Here is a 19,947-nt window from a genome sequence, read left to right as displayed (position 1 = left end):
ACGCACCATAACGTGCTCCGTGCTGTCGGCAGATGAACCGGTCACTGTGATTACTCTGAGAAGCGTCATGGGAACGAATTACAATATAATAAGTGTCTGATTAAATTAGTTGTTCCAAATGTTTTTAAAGTTGTTCCTCCATGGCTTATTTTAGACTTTTGGACAGTTATGACAAATTGCTGCTTTATGTCTTCTTCCCTCACACTGAAGAACTTCCACATCAACGACATGTTGTGTGTGTGTGTGTGTGTGTGTGTGTGTGTATTAGATTGGCTGTTGATTGACGGTGCATCTCTAGCTAGTTAGTTTAGGAAGTGATTGATTTATGCAGCGGAATTTTCTATGATTGGAGTACGCACTTTAACGTCCATATCGCAGTCGATCATCACCGTTCATTTAATTGTGGGAAGCCAAAATCGTGATCGCGATTAATATTCGATTAATTGTGCTGCCCTACAAGATAGATAAATTAAAGGGACTGTTTGTAACTTCTTACATGAAAGAAACGTTATCGTCTCCGACCAAAACTCCGGTGTCTCCCCTGTTCCCTCTGGCCGCGGTCGGGAGGCTGAGGCAGGAAAAGCCAACACTAGGATCAGCATTGATTCATGGAGAGACCTTCATCTGGTCAGCTAACATTACTGCCAAGCAGCTGAAATATAGAGTGATATTGTGCTTTTAGCTGACGTGTGTCGCCTCACTGTTTTGAGCGATGCTCATTCATGTCTATGTAGAGCGAGCACAAGCGCGATCAACAGGACGCTGACTTTCGTTGACTTAACGGCCACAGGTATCGCTGTTAACAAGCAATTTCTGATTCTTACAAACAGTCCCTTTAAAAGAAAAATGTATGGAATCTCATGACCTCACAATGTGTGTCAGTCAAAACCAAACTTAATCCTCTCACAAGTATTATTCTTCAAAATAAAAATGTCCCGATGCCTCATTTCAAGATTTAAAACAGGCAGAGTAATTGAAAAGCGAGCGCGTATGCAAACACAGAAACAGATGCTTCTATCGGGTCAGTTAAGGGGAGCTTTGTTAAGGCAGGGACCTGCGGGACTCCCAGCAACTGTTTTTTGGGGGCTCCCACTGCTATGTGGGGACGTTAGATAGATGTTCGAGCCGATGTAGAGCGAGGCAAGCTGGACTAATGATGTTGAGTCAGCTGCTGTGGATTAGCAGCCAGCCAGGAGTTTATTGAAGAGACAACGGCCTTAGCTGGTTTGAAGACGCTCATTTAAAGCTAGGCTGCATAATACGGCATGTACGGAGGTGTATGAGAGACAAGGGGGGAGGTGGATTGTTTCTCTGCACAGAGGAAAAATAACAATGGATTAAAATAGACATGGGGAGAGAAATAGAAAGCATGTGACAGACATGTGTGAGTGAGTGTGTGTGGAGTGGATTCATGGAGTTCAGAGAGGTGCCGGTGCAGGTGGAATTTGGTCATTTTGGCTGTGGAGGATCCTCAGAGGACCATCTGTGTGTGTGTGTGTAAGCGTGTGTGTGTGTACACATGTGCATGTATGTGTTAAGATGAGGTTAAGCTGAGGGCAAGTCAGCACTTGTGAACTTTAACCCTGTATTATTCATGTTTCAGTCACGTTTAGTGTTTTCCCTCCTGGAATGTGTGATCCATTTCATTTTCCTTCTGAGCTCTGATATTACCAACCGCACAATATAGAAAGAGCAGACCATTATTCCTTCATAGTAATCATGCCCACATGTAGAAGAGGTACTGAATGCGAGCACGTATAGCCAATAATATGGCGTGCTACTGTCTCTCAGAGGAATGTCATTAGTCTGTTGGTGCTAAGCTAACGCTAAGTGCCACGGCTGCTCTGCAGGTGGTTTGCGGTGTAAAGCCAATAAAACAGGCCTGTTAGTGGGGGACTGTTGGCATTAGCAGTGCCCGTGCGCCGGGCCTCCCTGTTGGGTTCAAACAGTAAGCAGCCACCGCCACAGACACAGGAAGGCTGGCTGGCGGGCAAAGCATGACGGGGGGGGGTGGGAGGGGATGTCTGTCTGGGAGGTGCTAACGAGACTTTTGTGGTGGATGGTTCTGGAAGGAGGTTTCTCTTCTCTTGAGGTGTTTGGAGGTGTGAGTGGATACTATGCCGTGCTCGTAGCGTTGGGCATAAGAAGGTTGGATTATTCCAATAACAATATTGTCAAATAAACATTTACAGAATGGCCCAGATGCACAGAGGCAGTCAAACCTGACAAGCAGACTAAGCAGTTCTAGTCTTGGATGTACTTTGGTGGCGTCCATCTGAGCTTTGTTTCATGTCGGCTCCATCCTAAAGGTTATCAGTAAACCCTGACTGGGCGATGCGGCACCCCGACGCGAAGTGGAGGGGTCTTGCATCGCCTCGAACGAGTTTATTTCACAACAATGACCTGCTAGCTGTACACTATCACGCTTATTACACAGCTCCTTACTTAAGAAATCAATAATTTGACACAAAAACGGTCCTTCAGAGTCCGAGATCAGAACTGCGCCCATAGCAACGGTCTGTTATACATAGCAACGGTCTTTTATACATAGCAACGGGCTACTACAAAGAAATAACAGACCGTAGAACGCTGTGATTGACCAATCAGTATCGAGTATTTAACAAAGCCGTGTAATAAATGCCTTTAGTCATCATCCAATCGCTAACAATAAAGCCCAGCAAACAGCCACGACTTTGCTGTTCAATTCACTCAACACAGCTTCCGGACTAACCTTCAGTTCTCCCGATGCTACTTTGAAGACCAGCTCCACCACTGAGCCGACGGCAAGGCGAGCTGCACTGGACGAATGGACCTCATTCCAAATGGTGTCGCTGTCCACCTGCAATTACACACACACACACACAGTCATGTGTTGTTTATATCACATTTTTAAAGCTGGCAAAAATATGCAGCTTTACACTGTTTTCCATTTCTTTGGGGACATTTGATGGTGCGGTTTACAGTACTTCAGTGTGACTGCGGTTTACAGTACTTCAGTGTGACAGCGACTGTAAAACTGTGAGGACATTTGAAATCATTTAGCTTATGTCATTTTCATATCAAAGTTAGTCTTTGAAAGTGGCAGTTTAGGGACAGCTGGAATGTTTTCACTGAGAGAGAGAAACTGTGAGGCAGCAACACATATTTAGAAGCTTAATCATACACTCGGAACATTTATTATAGAACACACGAAAGGAGCAGATGTAAGATGTTTTAAGAAGGGCTGTCAATCGATTCAAATATTGAACTGTGATTAATCACAAATAAATCACACATTTTTTATCTGTTCAAAATGTACCTTAAAGGGAGATTTGTCAAGTATTTAATACTCTTATCAACATGGGAGTGGGCAGATATGCTGCTTTATGCAAATGTATGTATATATTTATTATTGGAAATCAATTACCAACACAAAACAATGACAGATATTGTCCAGAAACCCTCACAGGTACTGCATTTAGCATAAAAAATATGCTCAAATCATAACATGGCAAACTGCAGCCCAACAGGCAACAACAGCTAACACCTGAGGTTTTCTAGTTTCATATGAAGCCAGTATATTTACTCTAGCTTTACAACTGAGCCCGCTACAACCTCAAAGTGTCGTTAAAATGAATTTATGTGTTAACTTGATGTTCATCAATACATATCATTTCTAAGTTAAAAATGTAAACTTAAATGTAAAAATGTCTTGATTAACAATGGGTTACTCATTCTGGCATTTATTGTAATTTCATGTGTCAATTTTAAAGGTGCAGTGTGTAGGATTTGGCGACATCTACAGTGAAGTTGCAGATTGCCACCAACTGAAACTTCTCCCGTGTTCAAAGCGTGTAGGAGAACTACGGTGGCCAGATACGTGAAAAGCAAATGGCCGAACATAGAGCCAGTGTTTGGTTTGTCCGTTCTAGGATACTGTAGAGACATGGCTGCCGGCTTCGTGAAGAGGACTCGTTCCGTATATAGATATAAACGACTCATTCTAAGCTAACGAAAACACAACGATTCTTATTTTCAGGTGAATATACACTAAAGGAAATACTACTACTACTAATATAATACATACATATTATATTCCATTTCTGCCAATAGATCACTGAAACGCTACACATTGCTCCTTTAAGGTAAAGAGTGCCGTCAGTTTCTAAACACATTAGTTTGCCAATATGTTGACAAATCAATGTGTAAATAAAATCAATTCAATTTGGTAATAACTTCAGATATGAAGTCCTGGATGAAACATTTTGAACATGGACAATATATGGCCAGATGACGGACAATTTGAAGTCTGAGTAAAACACACTGTAAGGCAAGAAAAGTTGAGCTACTTATTTATTTGTTTTATATAGTGAAACTAATGTCTGATTGTAAGTGTGTGTGTGTGTGTGTGTGTGTGTGTGTGTGTGTGTGTGTGTGTGTGTGTTTGAGTGTGTTCAGACATCAGTGGTCAAGCCTGATTAATGCTGAGGCACGCTCGGCCCCGATCACAACAAGCACATCCACGCACTTGTGCACGCACGCGAGCCAAATGGACCACAATATTCTCTGTGATTGATTGTAAGCAGGACGGTGCACAGGATAATATACACAGCCTCCATCAGGCATGGCAGATACTGCAGGCAGATGGAGCGCATGATAAACACAGAGAGGAGAAGCTGGCAGAGGAAAAGAAGAAAAAGGAAGGTCCGTGTGTCGATGTGTTTGAACTGTACACACACATGTGCGGAGCGGCCGACGCCAGAGCTCTGGAGAGGCTCTCTGATGTAAACCCGGGGCTCTCCTACTTTGAATATGTTAACTTTAACCTGACAGTCACCCGTAGCTCTGTCAGACTGCTGCTGGCCTTTCAGTCAGCTGGCCGACTGATACATTCACCCCTGACACCCAGTCAGCCCCATGGTCCTTCAACTAGTCAGCGTGTTAAGCGACTCAACAGCTTTTCAGCCAGCCGGCCCACTTTACTTCCCTCTTGTCTCCGGTGACGGGAGCGATCAGGGCTGCAGCAGCAGGACTCTATAATAACATCCACAGGGGAAGAAAAGGGCTCTTTTTAAGATGTGCCAAGAAAGGCTGTGAAATAAAAATTGTGGTGCGTTTACCATAGACTAATAAGTCAAAAGTAGAGGGTGAGGAGGTATAGAGAGTGTTGTTGATGAGCGACAGAAGAATGAGCAGAATGTGAAGAGAGAGAAACTGGTGTTAAAGCAGCAGTAGGCAGAAGGTTTTTGGCATCATTGGGCAAAAGGTCCATAATAACCTTTCAGCATATTGTAATTCAAGTGTTCTGAGAGATGACTAGACTTCTGCTCCTCCTCATGGCTCTGTTTTCAGGCTTTAAGAACATCTAGCCTGTGACGGGAGACTTTGGCCAATCACAGGTCATTTCAGACAGAGAGCGTTCTTATTGAGCGTTCCTGTTGGCTGTGCTCCGGCTGGTGGGCGGTGCTTGGTATTTCTTCAACTGATCTCAACAAGACAGCCGGGAGGAGAGAAATAGGAATTACAGTAACAGAATATTGATTCATATTTGATCAGCGCTGCCTAGTTTGACCGTTTGATCGGAGTTCACGAGTGATTGACAGCTGCTCAGAGATGGCAAGGCTCCAGCACGGCTCTGACTGGTTGTTTTCTTCCGGTCTGTGAAATCTTGCAGATGCCATTAGGAGCACCGGAGGACACAGAGGAACATGATTTTTTTCAGATTACCTGTCTCATGCTCTACTGTCAGGATATAGTGACCGTTTTATAAAAAATACTTTTTTTTATTAATATTTGCTCCATTTCCACCCACTGCTGCTTTAAGTGGAAGACACTATGTAGTAGCCGAGTCGGTGACTGAGCGAGCGAGTGAATGAAGAGCCAAGTGAGTGAGTGAATGGGAAACTGAATCATATATACAAGTCAGGTTAATGAGCACAAACAGATGCTGCTCTAAAAGCAGCATGTGGAGACTGGGTGGTTTATTAATTCCCATGTTGATGTAAAGTTTCGCCTCAAGCCAGGAGTGCAAGTTAGTCAGGAAAAAGTGAAAGGGATGTGGGGGGGGGGATGTTTGTGTGTCGGAGGTAGAAAAAGAGCGGGAACGTGCTGGTATGACGGAATGATGGTTCCCCACAGGCTGACAGCCTAATTTCAGCCCCCTTCCTCTGTAAATGTGTGTGTGACTTTATATGTGTGTGTATGACAGGAAGACAACAATTTAGCCCCATTTGCCATTATAAAGAGCAGAGCAGAGCTTTGGGTTCTTCTTGTTCCCACAGCAGCAGCAGCCGCATGAGCCCCGAGGGAGGGCAGACAGAGAGAGAGAGAGAGGTATGGATGACATGTAAAACAGTTAGAGATGTAGAAATAGTTAGTAAAAGGGCTGGCTGGGTGTCGGGGCTGGCCTTTCGGAAATCCTCAACATTGTGAAAAAGTCAACAGCAACATACACACGCGCACAATCACATGCACATGCACATGCACGCATACAGGTGTGAGACTGTTCTTACATATCCATTTAAAAAAGACAGCACTTCCAACTCTGAGCAACCGTCGAAATGATTGCCTTAGCACACAAACATCCCCAAACACACACTGCTATGCACACAAACAAAAACATACCCCCCAACCATACCAACACACACACACACCCACACACCCACACACGCACACGCACACGCACAGCTCGTATGCTGCAAACATCTGGTTATAATTACAAACACGGCGGAAAGGCAGGCAACAGCTTTTGTTGCCTCTGGTCCTTGAGGGGCGTTTGTGTGTGTGTGTGTGTGTTTGCGTGCGAGTGTGTTAAGATTGTGTGTGTTTGTTTGGTGGAACAAGAACAAATGGGACCATTATTGAGGCGGCGGGGGGGGGGGCGGAGAGAGAGAGAGAGAGAGAGAGAGAGAGAGAGAGAGAGAGAGAGAGAAAGAGAGTGGGCGAAGGGCAGCACAGTTATTATAGCGCTATTTGATGATGCTGAAACTACGCTTATTTGTTTCATTACAAAGTGAGCCGGAGCAGTGCCAGTTGGGTATTGATTAGATTAGCACGATGTTGTAAAAACCCAACAGTCTATTACAACAATTTTCCACTGAATAAGCATGACTAACGCTGGCAATTTACAAGTTATATCAAGCACGCAAATTACCGATACTTAATTACCAAGAGAATATTTGTAAAATGACTCAAGCGCGACTTCATGAACCTAAAAAACAAGTGACTTACCCCTACGCCTCCGCATGGCAACCTCACAAACATGGGGCTCACCGAACCTGAGGCAGAAAAGACACACATTGAGAATTAGAAAAGAGTCAATAGAGAGGTGAAGAGGTAACTTTCTGGACTCACAGGCACAAATGAGCGCATGACCCCGATACTGAGCATTTGACTTTCTGACCTAATCTAACAGCGAGAGCACACAGGGGCATGCTTTAATTGGGCAAGGTGAAGAAAAAGAGAGTATGTCATTTCCCTGACAATTAAACCTTCTCCCTCTCTTCAGGGGGAATCAAGATTTTAGACCAGAAAGAGATGGGTTTTGTCATAGGAAATGGAAATGAGTGAACTTCAGGAAATAAACAGAAAACTAGTTGGAATTTCCTCTAAATGACAAAACCTTTATTTTTGTTGTGTTCAAACTAAGGCCGTAAATTGATTCAAATATTTAAACGCGATTAATCTCATGATTGTCCATGATTAATCGCAAATTAATTGCTTATTTTTTTATCTGTTTAAAATGTACCTTAAAGGGAGATTTGTGAAGTATTTAATACTCTTATCAACATGGCACGGGTTGGAACCGTTTCAACATTCTTTCTCTCCTGTCTTTGCTGCCAACCGTTAAAGCCAAAATTGAAGTTAAAACAAATGTGAACAGGGAAAGGTTGATTCATGTTTTATAAAGTAGTGGATGTCCAATGGTGAACGGGGTAGATCAATGAAACTAAACATACCATACCAGTGGGACATTTGTAAGGATAGTTTGTGATACTGAACTCCTACATATGGTAAGTATGACATCAAAGGACTGCATGTAAGTTTTTACTCAAGCTGTCATGGAATAAATTATTTAATCGTGATTAATCGCATGATTGTCTATGATTAATAGTCACAAATTATTCACACATTTTGTATCTGTTCATGTACCTTAAAGGGAGATTTGTCAAGTATTTAATACTCTTATCAACATGGGAGTAACAAATATGCTGCTTTATGCAAATGTATGTACATATTTATTATTGTAAATTAATTAGCAACACAAAACAATGACAGATATTGTCCAGAAACCCTCACAGGTACTGTATTTAGCATAAAACAATATGCTCAAATCATAACATGGCAAACTGCAGCCCAACAGGCAACAACAGCTGTCAGTGTGTCAGTGTGCTGACTTGACTATGACTTGCCCCAAACTGCATGTGATTATCATAAAGTGGGCATGTCTGTAAAGGGGAGACTCGTGGGTACCCATAGAACCCATTTACATTCACATATGGCCAAATGGCCATGACGGTTTTTCCTCGCCAAAATTTAGGGTAAGTTTGGAGCGCTATTTTACGTCCTTCTCAACAACCTAGCATGACATGGTTGGTACCGATGGATTCCTTAGGTCAAGTTTCATATGATACCAGTATCATCACTCTACTCTTAAAACCGAGTCCGCTACAACCTCCGAAAGATGGATTGTGTTAATGCGTTATTATGGTGTTAACTTTGACAGCCCTATAGTTCAAACTGTATACAAAACTTGAATTTAATCTGACTGACTGCTCACTCTGTCTGTAGGTTTTTTTCAAGACATGTTTCAATGTAAAAACTTAACTGCTCCAATTTTCAACAACATTAAACTAATCTCAGTCCAGTGTTGACAACCGGACTAGTGTAAAGTTTCATGAGCACGACAGCAGACCTCTGAAGCTCTATGGGCAGAGCGTGGCACTTGCATCACCAAGGTTAAGGGTCCGAGTCTCCCGCTAATTTGTTAAAATACATGTGTCCGACAACAAGAAACAACCAGATATTTAATACAGTGAACAGGAATACTTGAACCCCTGACTAGTTGCCACCGTCCTGGGTTTATAACGGTTTGCATTTCCACACTCTTCTTTTGTGTGTGTGTGCATGCAAACCTGTATGCTGAACCTTCCACGGGATTATCTGGTAATTCTCCTGTGTAAGCAGTAATAATGAGGGGAATTTATGTCTCTACTGGAACGAAAGCTAAGATGACCACTGGGGTTTGCCCCTTAGCTTTTTGCAAGAGACTGCCTTGGCTACACCTGCACCTAAAGCCACAGAGGCCAGACGTAAGTGACAAAGCAGCCTGTGCGACTTTCTAGTTAACAAGCTTCAGCAGTTCCTCACCTTATCGTAACACCTCCAGGACTTTATTAGATTGGACCTTTTGTTATGACACGGTTTAAGCATTAAAGCAGACTCCTTTCACAGATGCTGCAGATTCATGGCATTCAAAAGGAGGACTCAGTGGGTGGGAGAGGGCTGTTGCACGTGTCAACTCCTCTTCCTCCAGTGACTGTCTGGGTATTATCTAGTTTAAGGGTTATACACCCAATTCACCTCTCCGAATTCAAAACTTTCCAAATTGGAACCATAGGTAGATGACAAATGTGACCGCCGTGCACAATCCCCAGCTGACCTACAGTAACACACGTGTTCTAGTTCTGCCCTAAATTGATACGTTTCCGGTCCTTCTGTTATAGAATAATCTCTGAAGTCATCGGGGTGGAGGTCCAACCTGGTGTAGGGATTGCTTTCACTTCTCTTCTTGCTCCGCAGAAGGATATTTCTCCTTTAGAAGTCCTCTGCGCCCCCTTCGCCATCATCCCTGATGGAGGATACGATGTTGTTCCTTAAACTGGATAAATTAAATCTGCCATTCGCGGATCAGCCCAGAAATTTTTACTATAACTGGCGGCCCCTCTTATCTCATTTTGACCGACTGACAGTGTCTCCGTATGATTAAGATCACTTGTATTTTTTTTTTAGAATATGTTTTGATTTTATTTGAACGTACTATATTTGGGCAGACTTATGGACTCATGGCATTTAAGATGTATTTCTCTCATCTACTAAAATGTATGACATCATAAAGTTTGATTTATGTAAACAGTTAATTATCCATTTGTCCATGGTAAAGTTTATTAGCCTATTTTATCTGTAGTTTGTGATTCATCCTATAATTATATTACTTATATTTCTTTTAATTTAAATTGTTCTTTATGCTTTTTGCATCAGCAATGGGTGAGGGTTGGGTGGGAGGGGAGCTTTGGGGGAAATATGGAGAGACAATCATTGAGTGCTCTATTTGTATGTTTCTGTACAACTGATGTTACTTCCAATATATTATTACGGGAAAAAAAAGAAGGACTGATATTTAGGTGGACAACAGCATGGCTGGCAGTCAGCTTGCCTAGAAATCGATATACTGCAGCTGCTGGATCAGCTCACATTTGTAATGAGTGTGAATTTGTGAGCGTGTATCAATGTGTTATTGTGTATTGTCTTACAGTCTAGCTTCTGCCGCAGCGGGTTGGTTCCGTACAGCAGGACGTGGGCTTCAGAGTGGACCGTCTGTAACTCCTCCAGCGAGGCCTTCCTGCCGCGGATACACTGGTCACAGAGCAGGACAGAGGAGGAGGACACGCAGATAGACACAGACAAGAGACACAATTATTTATTTGGTTCAATGCATGTGTAAATGAGAATTTAGGAGGAGAAACAGGTTCATTTTCAAGCCATAACCTCAAAATGTGTGATAAAGCCAAGTGTGAAAATGGCTACACACTGCCCCCTTCTGGTCATTTAAACAACCTGCACTTCAGAGTGGAATGCTGGCATGTTTTATAATAATAACCTTTAAACCTTTTATTTTAATTTAATGCTGTTTTTTTTAACAATGGGGGAGTACACAGCAGAAAGAAAACACCACTGACATAGCTCTTCTTGCAATTTAAAGAGGCCTACATGTTTGTGATGTGCCATACTGTATGTATAAAACCATGACAGTTACTTTATGTGCTGAATGAGTACGCTGCAATTCGGACAGAATCGCACCAAATACAATTTTTGACTCGCTGTAGCTCCGGGACAGCACAAGTCAAATCTATTGTTATGGAAATATTGTATTAATTAAACTCTATGGCCCTGTCTAAACGATCTATAGCGCATGGTGTAAAGTGCATTGAGCGCGTCTCCAACTCCACTTCTGCTAGTTAAACGGCGCATAATCTGGGCGCAAAGTAAGGCGCAAGGGGCAAAGGGGTAGTATTTAGTCTCTTAGTTAATCAGAGGTGTGTTTTGGGCGTAACAGGAATTAAACCAATCAGAGTGTCATCTCTCATTCCCTTTAAAAGCTAGGTGCTGCTGCACATTGGGGCATTGTTATTTAAAAGGCAGATTCATCAGATTGGAGAAGCGAGACGTTTTCTGCGGAGGAAACGGGATCTGCTCGTGCACGAAGTGAAAGTGCATGAGAAAATGTATGTGGTGCTTGGCCGGTGGACCCTCTGCCTCCACCGTCTCCCAATCCTCTGTCCCATCAACAACTCCATCTGACTGCATATGAGCAAATGCACCGATAACCTATTTAACCGGTACATGTTGCAAAATTCATCATATGATAATAATCACGAGGCTAAATATGATAAACATGTATTGATAAATAATGAAAACCGTATTGCTGTCCGAAGCAACCCATAGGGGGGCTCGGACCGGTTTAGCGTAATCCTCTGGAGATGCATTACGCACGGACTTACACCCAGGCTCTGCCGGAGAGGCGGTGCGTAACGCACAGATCCATCAGCCTCAAAACGCAGTTTACTGTGAGAGGGCCTGCAAACATTGAAGTAGCCTACGTCTACACTCGCACACGCAGAGGGATGAAGAGAGGAGAAGCCACAGAGGCGACTCTGTATTTAACTGAGGAAGAGGAGTGTTTGTAACAAGCAGAGTGGACGCGTGTTGTGAACCCGCCTGTGTAGACGCATCTTACTATCTCAATAATGTGCCCTTAAATAGCAGGAAAATACTGCGCCACACTTTAGACCAGGTTTTTGTTGGTCAATGGTGCAATCGCTTTCTGCTGCCTCAAGATAGCAATGCACCAACAAAGCACCTGACCACACCTCATTTTATGACCATCACCAACACTCCCATCGACGCACAGATAATAGTAATAAATAATAATGAATTTGACTTATATAGCGCCTTTCAAGAAACCCAAGAACGCTTTACAAAGAGGGCATTAAAAATCATACTAATAAATAAAACAGAGGAAAAACTGTAGTTAATTAATTAAAAGAGTGATGTGTAGGAAGAGTCAGCTGAGATCAGAGGCCTTGATGAACAGGTGGGGCTGGAGGTGTTTTTTGAAAGTGTCCAAGGATGAAGCATTTCTTATTTCAGGAGGGAGAGAGTTCCAGAGGGCGGGGGCCACGACACTGAAAGCTCTGTCGCCGAAAGTTCTCAGCTGGGTGTGGGCGGTCGGTTAGGTACTGAGGGGCAAAGGTCATGAAGGGATTTGTAAGTGAGAAGGAGGAGTTTATAGTTGATGCGGGACTTGATTGGAAGCCAGTAAAGATGGATAAGTGTAGGGGTGATGTGTTGCCAGGGCCTAGTGCAGGGGAGAACCCTGGCAGCTGAGCTCTGGACATACTGGAGCCGGTCCAGGTCTTTGCTGGGAACCCCGGACAGGACTCCATTACAGTAGTCCAGACAGGAGGTGATGAAGGCGTGGAGGAGGGTCTCTGCCACGGAGTCGGAGAGTGATGGCCGGAGTCGGGAAATGCTTTTGAGGTGGTAGAGCGCGGATTTTGTGACGGATTTGATGTGTGACTGAAATGAGAGGGTGGAGTCCCGGATGGGCGCAAGTACACTTGCTACTTACACAATGTCAGTGCTGGGCGTGAACATGACAACTGCGGCATTCTGAAACTAGTAATGACAGTTCCACTGCGTTGTGCTGTGTGTTGTGCGCTATGTTGTACTCTGCGTTGTGCTGTGCGCTGTTTCTGTGCGTTGTGCGCTATGTTGTGCTCTGAGTTATGTGCTGCTTTGCCCTGGGTGTAAGATAGGGCTCTATATACTGTTTTATTTTTCTATTATTGTACATTGTACATAGCATTCTGCTCTATCTTTATTTTTGTTATATATTGTACATAGGGCCCTTTCTTTCTGTACTTATTTCCTATACTTTGTGTTTCCCTGTAAACGGCACTCAGAGCAGAAGGCAAAGGAAGAATTTAACTGTGAACATGACAATAAATGCTTTAACTTTGACTTGACTTGACTATGTCTCATAGTGTTGCATCCATTGGACCGTTCCTCTGTGGTCAAGTGTAACAGTGGCCTTACCTCGCAGTGTCCCCTAAGGCCTGTTTCCTGTAGTCGGGACCAGATGCTCTGGATGCGGCCAGCATGCTCTGGATGACTGGTGGTGTTGCCACACATACACTGGTGCTTCTGCATCAGAGAGTCATACACCAGACCTGGGAAATACACACACACACACACACACACACACACAGAGTAATGTATATCGTTGACGATGAGGGCAGGGACGGTCGTCGCAACAAGATTCCTATAATCACACTGGAAGTCCCATGATGTGATAGCACCTAAACAAGAGGTCACGTGGAGATGAGATGATTCCATACAGTAAATGACACTTGTTGTGGGACATATTGTCAGCCACTCTATGTCGGCTCATCATGCTGTGTAGTTTCCTCCAACCTGCAATCAGCAGGATTAAAGTGTGTTTTTAGATTGTTGTTTGCCACTCTACTTTATGAAAGACCTCAGCGTGAGAGCAGTACACACACACATCAATAAAAAGCATAATTTAAGCTGCAGTGTGTATGTGTAAGGCCCATATCGTCAAGGCCCGAGCACCGACAACGTCTATTGAAACTGTAGGAATTATTCTTTTTCTTATCTCAAATTAATTGTATTTTTGAGGGCCTTAAGGTGCTCAAAAAGTTGTTAAACTTTGCACACTTATCAGACGTGGTGTAAAATGTATTATTTTAAAGGTCTGGGGCTTGGGTGTGGCAAAATGGCTCGCTAGCGCCCCCTACAAAATCAGAAAAATTGAGCCCCTCATTCAAGTTTCACCTACATGTATGAAATCTGGTAGGCAGATGTAACATGTGGAGACACACAAAAAAGCCTCTTGGAGGTATGCCCGAAACTCAACAGGAAGTCAGCCATTTTTAATTGAATGTGCCATTTTCGCCCATTTATAGCGTTTTACAGGCCGTGTACTTTAACAACAGATTTAATCAGATCGACTTGAAATTTGGTCAGGACCATCGCGGGGAAAGTGCGAGGGCCTGTTCATCGCTTCTTTGTAGCTTTAATTGTAATTCTCATTCAACAGACCTGTAGTGAATCGAGGCTTGGCCGGCGGCTCCTGCACCACCATGGGGAAGGAGGCGGAGGCTGGAGACGACTGAGCCCTGGACAGGGGGCGGTGTCCGGCAAAGCTGATCGACAACCCGGCTGCTTCCATGGAGGCTTGGTAGTTCCTCAGCTGGTGGATCCGCTGCTGCTCTAACAGCAGAGCCTGCTGCTCACAAACACACACGCACACACACACACACACACACACACACACACACACACACACAGACAGAGTGACATTAGGGTGACCAGGTTTATGAGCTACAGCAAAGCATTTCTTTCCTTGTCCGTTTGAGGGAAAGGGAAGAATAGAAATGTTTTTTTTTTTTAGTTAGATATAAATTATAACAAAATGTCAGACTACCTGTCAGCATTGGTAACGTGTCCCACATTGTCCCACACAGACATACTCTTTGTCCTACATTTGGTTTGTCTGGATCTGGTCCCCCTCAGTGACATGTTCTGTATGACTGGTGGACTGCAGTATCTTTCTCATGCCAGAAGATGGCACTAGATTATTGCAAATACCAAGCTGCTGTGATACACAACATAGGCTGCACTCCAAAGAGTTGATATTGTGTTACACTGTGACATAAGGGTTTTCCGTTCTGTGCAGCTCGCATGACAAAACCACACAAATATGGTGGCAATGCAGGGAAATCTGTCAAATATGACTAGGAGGTCTTACACTTGAAAAGACTATACGTTTGACAAGGACAATGCACACTATCAATCTAAAAGCACTCTATTCTCAACTTGACTTCACATGATGATTATCCTCTTTGTGAGACTTATTAAAGGGTGCAGCCTAGAACTAATAATGATCTAATTATAGACAAATAAAGAGCCATCAAACTGCCTTTAAAAGATAGAAATAGGTTTTCCGGAACATGTGCTTGTTAATGATTTCATCTGAAAGTGTCTCCTGTGAGCACCCAAGTATGTACCTGACTTAAATATCTGATCTTTCCGCTCAAAAGGACTCTCACCGAGCAATCCTGTTGTTCAATTCTGATGGGCGTGTCTGCTTACATTGGGCGCCATGGCGACAGTGAGGGGAGTGCCTGATTGAATTTGGCTGAGCGGACAGCAGGGATGGGCTAGACGGATGAGGACATGGTGTCCTGACTGTGTGTGCGTGTGCATGTGTGTGTGTGTGCAATACAGAGACAGAGAGAATATACGTCCATGGACAAATTGAAGACTCACTGAGGGTTTCTGTGTGGGTGAACAGTATGAATTTTGAAAGCACACTATTGTCCATGTGGAGTCGTGCTAGGGAGTAGCATGGAGGAGGTACACAAGCCCTAAGCCATTCATAAAAAAAACACACTACTCTGCATTAGTAGAGAACATGTGTGGTGTGTGTGTGTGTGTGTGTGTGTGTGTGTGTGTGTGTCTGTGTGTAAGTACGTTCTGCGTGACTTAAAAACTTAAAATATGCCGGAGAGTGGGCTGGACAGACAGTCAGGAAGAATGTTGGAGTGCAATGTTTCAGTCAGTCACTATTAGCTCCATCTGTCACTGCTGTCAGATCATCCATGTAGGCAAACTGGTGAAAAAGACTCCTCCATAACATCTAATGATATTCACTTTGAATGCATACACATGATGAGATAATGGCCCTGCTGTTCAGACCTGGTATTAACATGCGTCCCCCAAGTGATCTGATCTCAAGTGGACAGGTGTGAACGCACTCATAGAGGACGCATTGAGATCGGATCTTTCAGTACACATTCAGAGGTGGTCCGGGCCACATATGACCACATTGTTTTAGCAGTTGTGTACGTGAATGTGTCCGGGGCCACATTAAGGACCGCCTACTCAACTCACGTCCCACTGAATAGACGCATTAACAAAACTTGCGATTTTTAGGTTGTAGCAAGCTCAGTTTTAAAGCAAGAGATAGATCCTGGTAGGATATGAAACTAGAAAAACCTAATGAATCCATCGGTGCCAACCATGTCATACTAGCTCATCACGAAGGAGGATAAATAACGCTGCAAACTTGCGCTAAATTTTGGCGAGAAAAAACTGGCATGATCATTTTCAAAAGGGTCCCTTGACCTCTGACCTCCAGATATGTGAATGAAAATGGGTTCTATTCACGAATATGAAGGATATTGTGGGATATATATGTAGGATATTACGACTGACATTCATGTAATATTACGTCACAGCGTCTGCTGTACTAGCCGTGTGTTTACTACCTATTTATTTGCATATAGAGCAGGGAAGTGAGATCCGATCACATGTGGTCATTGGAGATCCATGTGGAAAAGCATTCTAATGCCAGGTGTGAACAGACGTTTTTAAAGCTGTCCACTTGTGATCGGATCACTGAGGACTCATGTTAATACCAGGTCTGATCAGGGCCAATGTTACTGAGATGGGATTTGATGGCAACTTAGAATGCATGAAATTTGCAAGCAGATCAGTTTCATCTTCCTTCTTTGTTATTTTTACTCTGGAATATCTGAAAAGCAGATTGTGGAATCTGCCTTTTAACTGACTGTAATTTCACGCCCAGGCAGTCTCTAATTCCCATCATTCACTCTGTATCTCACTGTCCTCCTTTTCTTCTCACCCTGTCTTCTATCTGTGTAGCATTTTTCCTCTTCCCGCTTCTCTGCCCTGAGTCGTCTTCTCTTCTGCCCCACCCCGCATCCTTACCTGTCGGAACAGGAATTCCTGCTCAACTTGTCTGTCCTGGTCTTGGGGGTCCTGGGGCTCCTGCTTGATGACCAGCCCTCGCAGATGTCCCAACTCCTGCTCCAACATCGAGGATGAAAGGCAGAGCCCCTGGTGCTCCCTGAGTTCTTCTTCCGTCTCCTCCGGGTGACTCTGGTGCTGCCGGGCTGGCCCGGAGGCGCTGGAGCTTGCGGCCGAGACCTGATCACCGGGCTTGGACATGATCTAGAAGACGAAAAGAGAAAAGTTGGAGGTGAGAGGTTTTACAGAGCATTGCTATGATTGGGGGGTCCGGTTTCCATTGGGTCATGCGTGCTTAAAATAAACAAAACCATGGAACACTCTCAGATAAAAATGTCATGTCAATATTGAGAAATGAAGGGATGTTGGTATGGAATACAGGGGCGATAAGAAGCTCAAACAAGGAACCAGTGACTGTCAAGGGGGTAGTTTTGGTTTCAGAAGTGTGTGGCTAGCTAAAACTGATGCAGTCTAATACAACCACCCTACTATAAATCCTAACTTCATGATTGTTCTAATGTTTTAAGCCGGAGATATACTTGCTTTTAACTAGACGTTGGCGTGATGGCTGCCTTGCGGGTCCAGTGTCTGTTTGGAACGTTGGTTGTGCACGTCCTCAGAAATTGCAAGATGCCATACGCAGATGAACGGTAGGGGCAAGTGTAGTGGCAGTATGGTGATGTGACCTGACATGCCTGATTTCGGGGCCTTACGTACCATCTACCATGGTGCCGCTGTCACTTTTCAGGATTAACAATATATCCGGTAATATAACCGTTCGTGTCTAGATGGTAACCATACACTTGCGAAACTCTCACGAGAGGGTTGAGGTGACCTCGAATGGTTAAAGGTCCCATATTACGCTAATTTTCAAGTTCATACTTGTATTTTTTGGTTTCTACTAGAACATGTTAACATGCTGTAATGTTCAAAAAACACATTATTTTTCTCATACTGTCTGCCTGAATATACCTGTATGTACCCTCTGTCTGAAACGCTCCGTTTTAGTGCATTTCAACGGAATTGCAACGGAATTGCGTTGCTAGGCAACAGCTTGGGTCCATGTTTACTTCCTGTCAGCTGATGTTATTTACATACACTGCAACAGGAAATAAACTGGGACAGATTTAGAATGTTTAAAACTGTGTAATGGTCTAAATATTGTACATTTGTGACATCACAAATGGACAGAAATCCAAACGGCTTGTTTCAAACGCACAATGTCTGAATACGGGCAGTGTGTATTTCTCCGTATATTGAGCGTTTTAATAGTTGAACAGTATTTACAGTATATCGCACTTAAACCTGCTTTATAATATAAAAGACATGAAAATCTTACTTTTAACAATATGGGACCTTTAAGGTTAGGATAGGTCGTCGGGCTAAATGGTAACCCTTGATTTGGAGGAAACCAGGAGAGGGCAATGAAAAACGAGAGTCTCCCGGGAAAATCGGGCGGGTTGGCAAGTATGAGCCGGTTGTCTACACAAATATATCTCAGACTTTAGAGGAGTAATCATCAGGAAAAAAGAGCTTCAACAACATGAGAAAAGAGGGGAAGGAAGACTTGCCATCATAACTGAGAGAACATCAAGGACAGCAATGCATGATGCCATAAAAACCTGCACCACTTAAGTGTTGGTCCACTGAAGATGTTTTTCATTCCAAAAATAGCTGACTGATCAGTTCGAGTACAAAACAACAAAGTAAAAGACCTCAAGGTTAACCGAACAAAAGCTAACATTAGCCAGGCACTTGTACTTTTTGTACACATGGAGATAACCCGTACTCTGAACTCTGCCAGGTTATTTATTTATTTAAAGATCTCCATGACTATATTTGAAATGCATATCCAGGTAGTTAACTTCACCATGCCCGGGCCCGCACAACGAGCAGAAAACTGAGCAGAGGACATGAGGGAGAAAGAGAGGAAGAATTGTAGAGGGGCGATTGTAGGAATCTTGTTGTGGCAGCTGTCCCCCGTCCCTGTCGTCAAAGACCTCAACCTTGATGGTCCGCTGTTTGTGCATGGAACACACACACACACACACACACACACACACACACACACACACACACACACACACACACACACACACACACACACACACACACACACACACACACACACACACACACACACACACACACACACACACACACACACACACACACACACACACACACACACACACTTGGCTGGCATATTGCCCAGGGAACAGTCCATTGACGTCAGAGAGCAGGCTCTTGCCTCATCCCAGTCCCTCTTCTCCAAACAAACTCAAAACACTCATTCACTCCTGCTGCACTGATTCTCACTCTTCCTTTCTCTCTCTTGTTTTGCTCCCGTTCTCTCCCTCCAACCCTCCTTTTAAAACAGAGGAAATAGTTGCTGGGATATGAACCATGAGGGGGGGCAGACACTATAAGCCTGTTGAATCAGTCGGAGGACAGAGTGAGAGCGGGAGGTGGAGAAAGCGAAGGCGATGGTACATACCAACACTTGAAGCTAGTTGACTCATGTCACTTTATGTACGTCTTTTTTCACACACTTCCACAACAATAATGATGTAAGAGAGTAAACCCCGGTATTGCCTTAGCTGTCTCTGGTAATTAATGGGAAACAGCAGGCCTTGGGTTGGAACTGTTTCAAGATTCTTTCTTTCCTGTCTTTGCTGCCAACATGTCCGACCGTTAAAGCCAAAACTGAAGTTAAAGAAAATGTGAACAAGGAAAGGTTGATTTATGTTTTATAAAGTGGTGGATGTCCAATGGTGGTACATATGGTAAGTATGAAATTTAAAAGGGACTGCATGTACGTTTTTACTCGAG

At 43.7% G+C, this 19,947-nt stretch overlaps 1 protein-coding gene across 9 annotated transcripts in view; it reads right to left on the bottom strand.

The window, feature by feature from the left end:
- The window catches only part of hdac4 (histone deacetylase 4), a 223,446-nt gene that overhangs the window by 40,798 nt on the left and 162,701 nt on the right, over positions 1-19,947 (bottom strand). For 8 of the 9 annotated variants that reach the window (XM_074658171.1, XM_074658172.1, XM_074658174.1 and 5 more), the window contains 6 exons: positions 17,077-17,319; positions 14,383-14,569; positions 13,357-13,490; positions 10,512-10,614; positions 7,210-7,256; positions 2,732-2,839 (listed from right to left, as the gene is read on the bottom strand). In XM_074658171.1, coding sequence (XP_074514272.1) covers positions 2,732-2,839; positions 7,210-7,256; positions 10,512-10,614; positions 13,357-13,490; positions 14,383-14,569; positions 17,077-17,319 — 822 coding nt within the window. The remainder of the gene's footprint in view (positions 1-2,731; positions 2,840-7,209; positions 7,257-10,511; positions 10,615-13,356; positions 13,491-14,382; positions 14,570-17,076; positions 17,320-19,947) is intronic. The other variant, XM_074658168.1, reaches the window with a different exon arrangement.

This window comes from Sebastes fasciatus, chromosome 14 (genome assembly GCF_043250625.1).
Source record: "Sebastes fasciatus isolate fSebFas1 chromosome 14, fSebFas1.pri, whole genome shotgun sequence".
Lineage (NCBI taxonomy): Eukaryota > Metazoa > Chordata > Actinopteri > Perciformes > Sebastidae > Sebastes > Sebastes fasciatus.
This window is presented reverse-complemented; position numbering and strand designations above follow the sequence as displayed.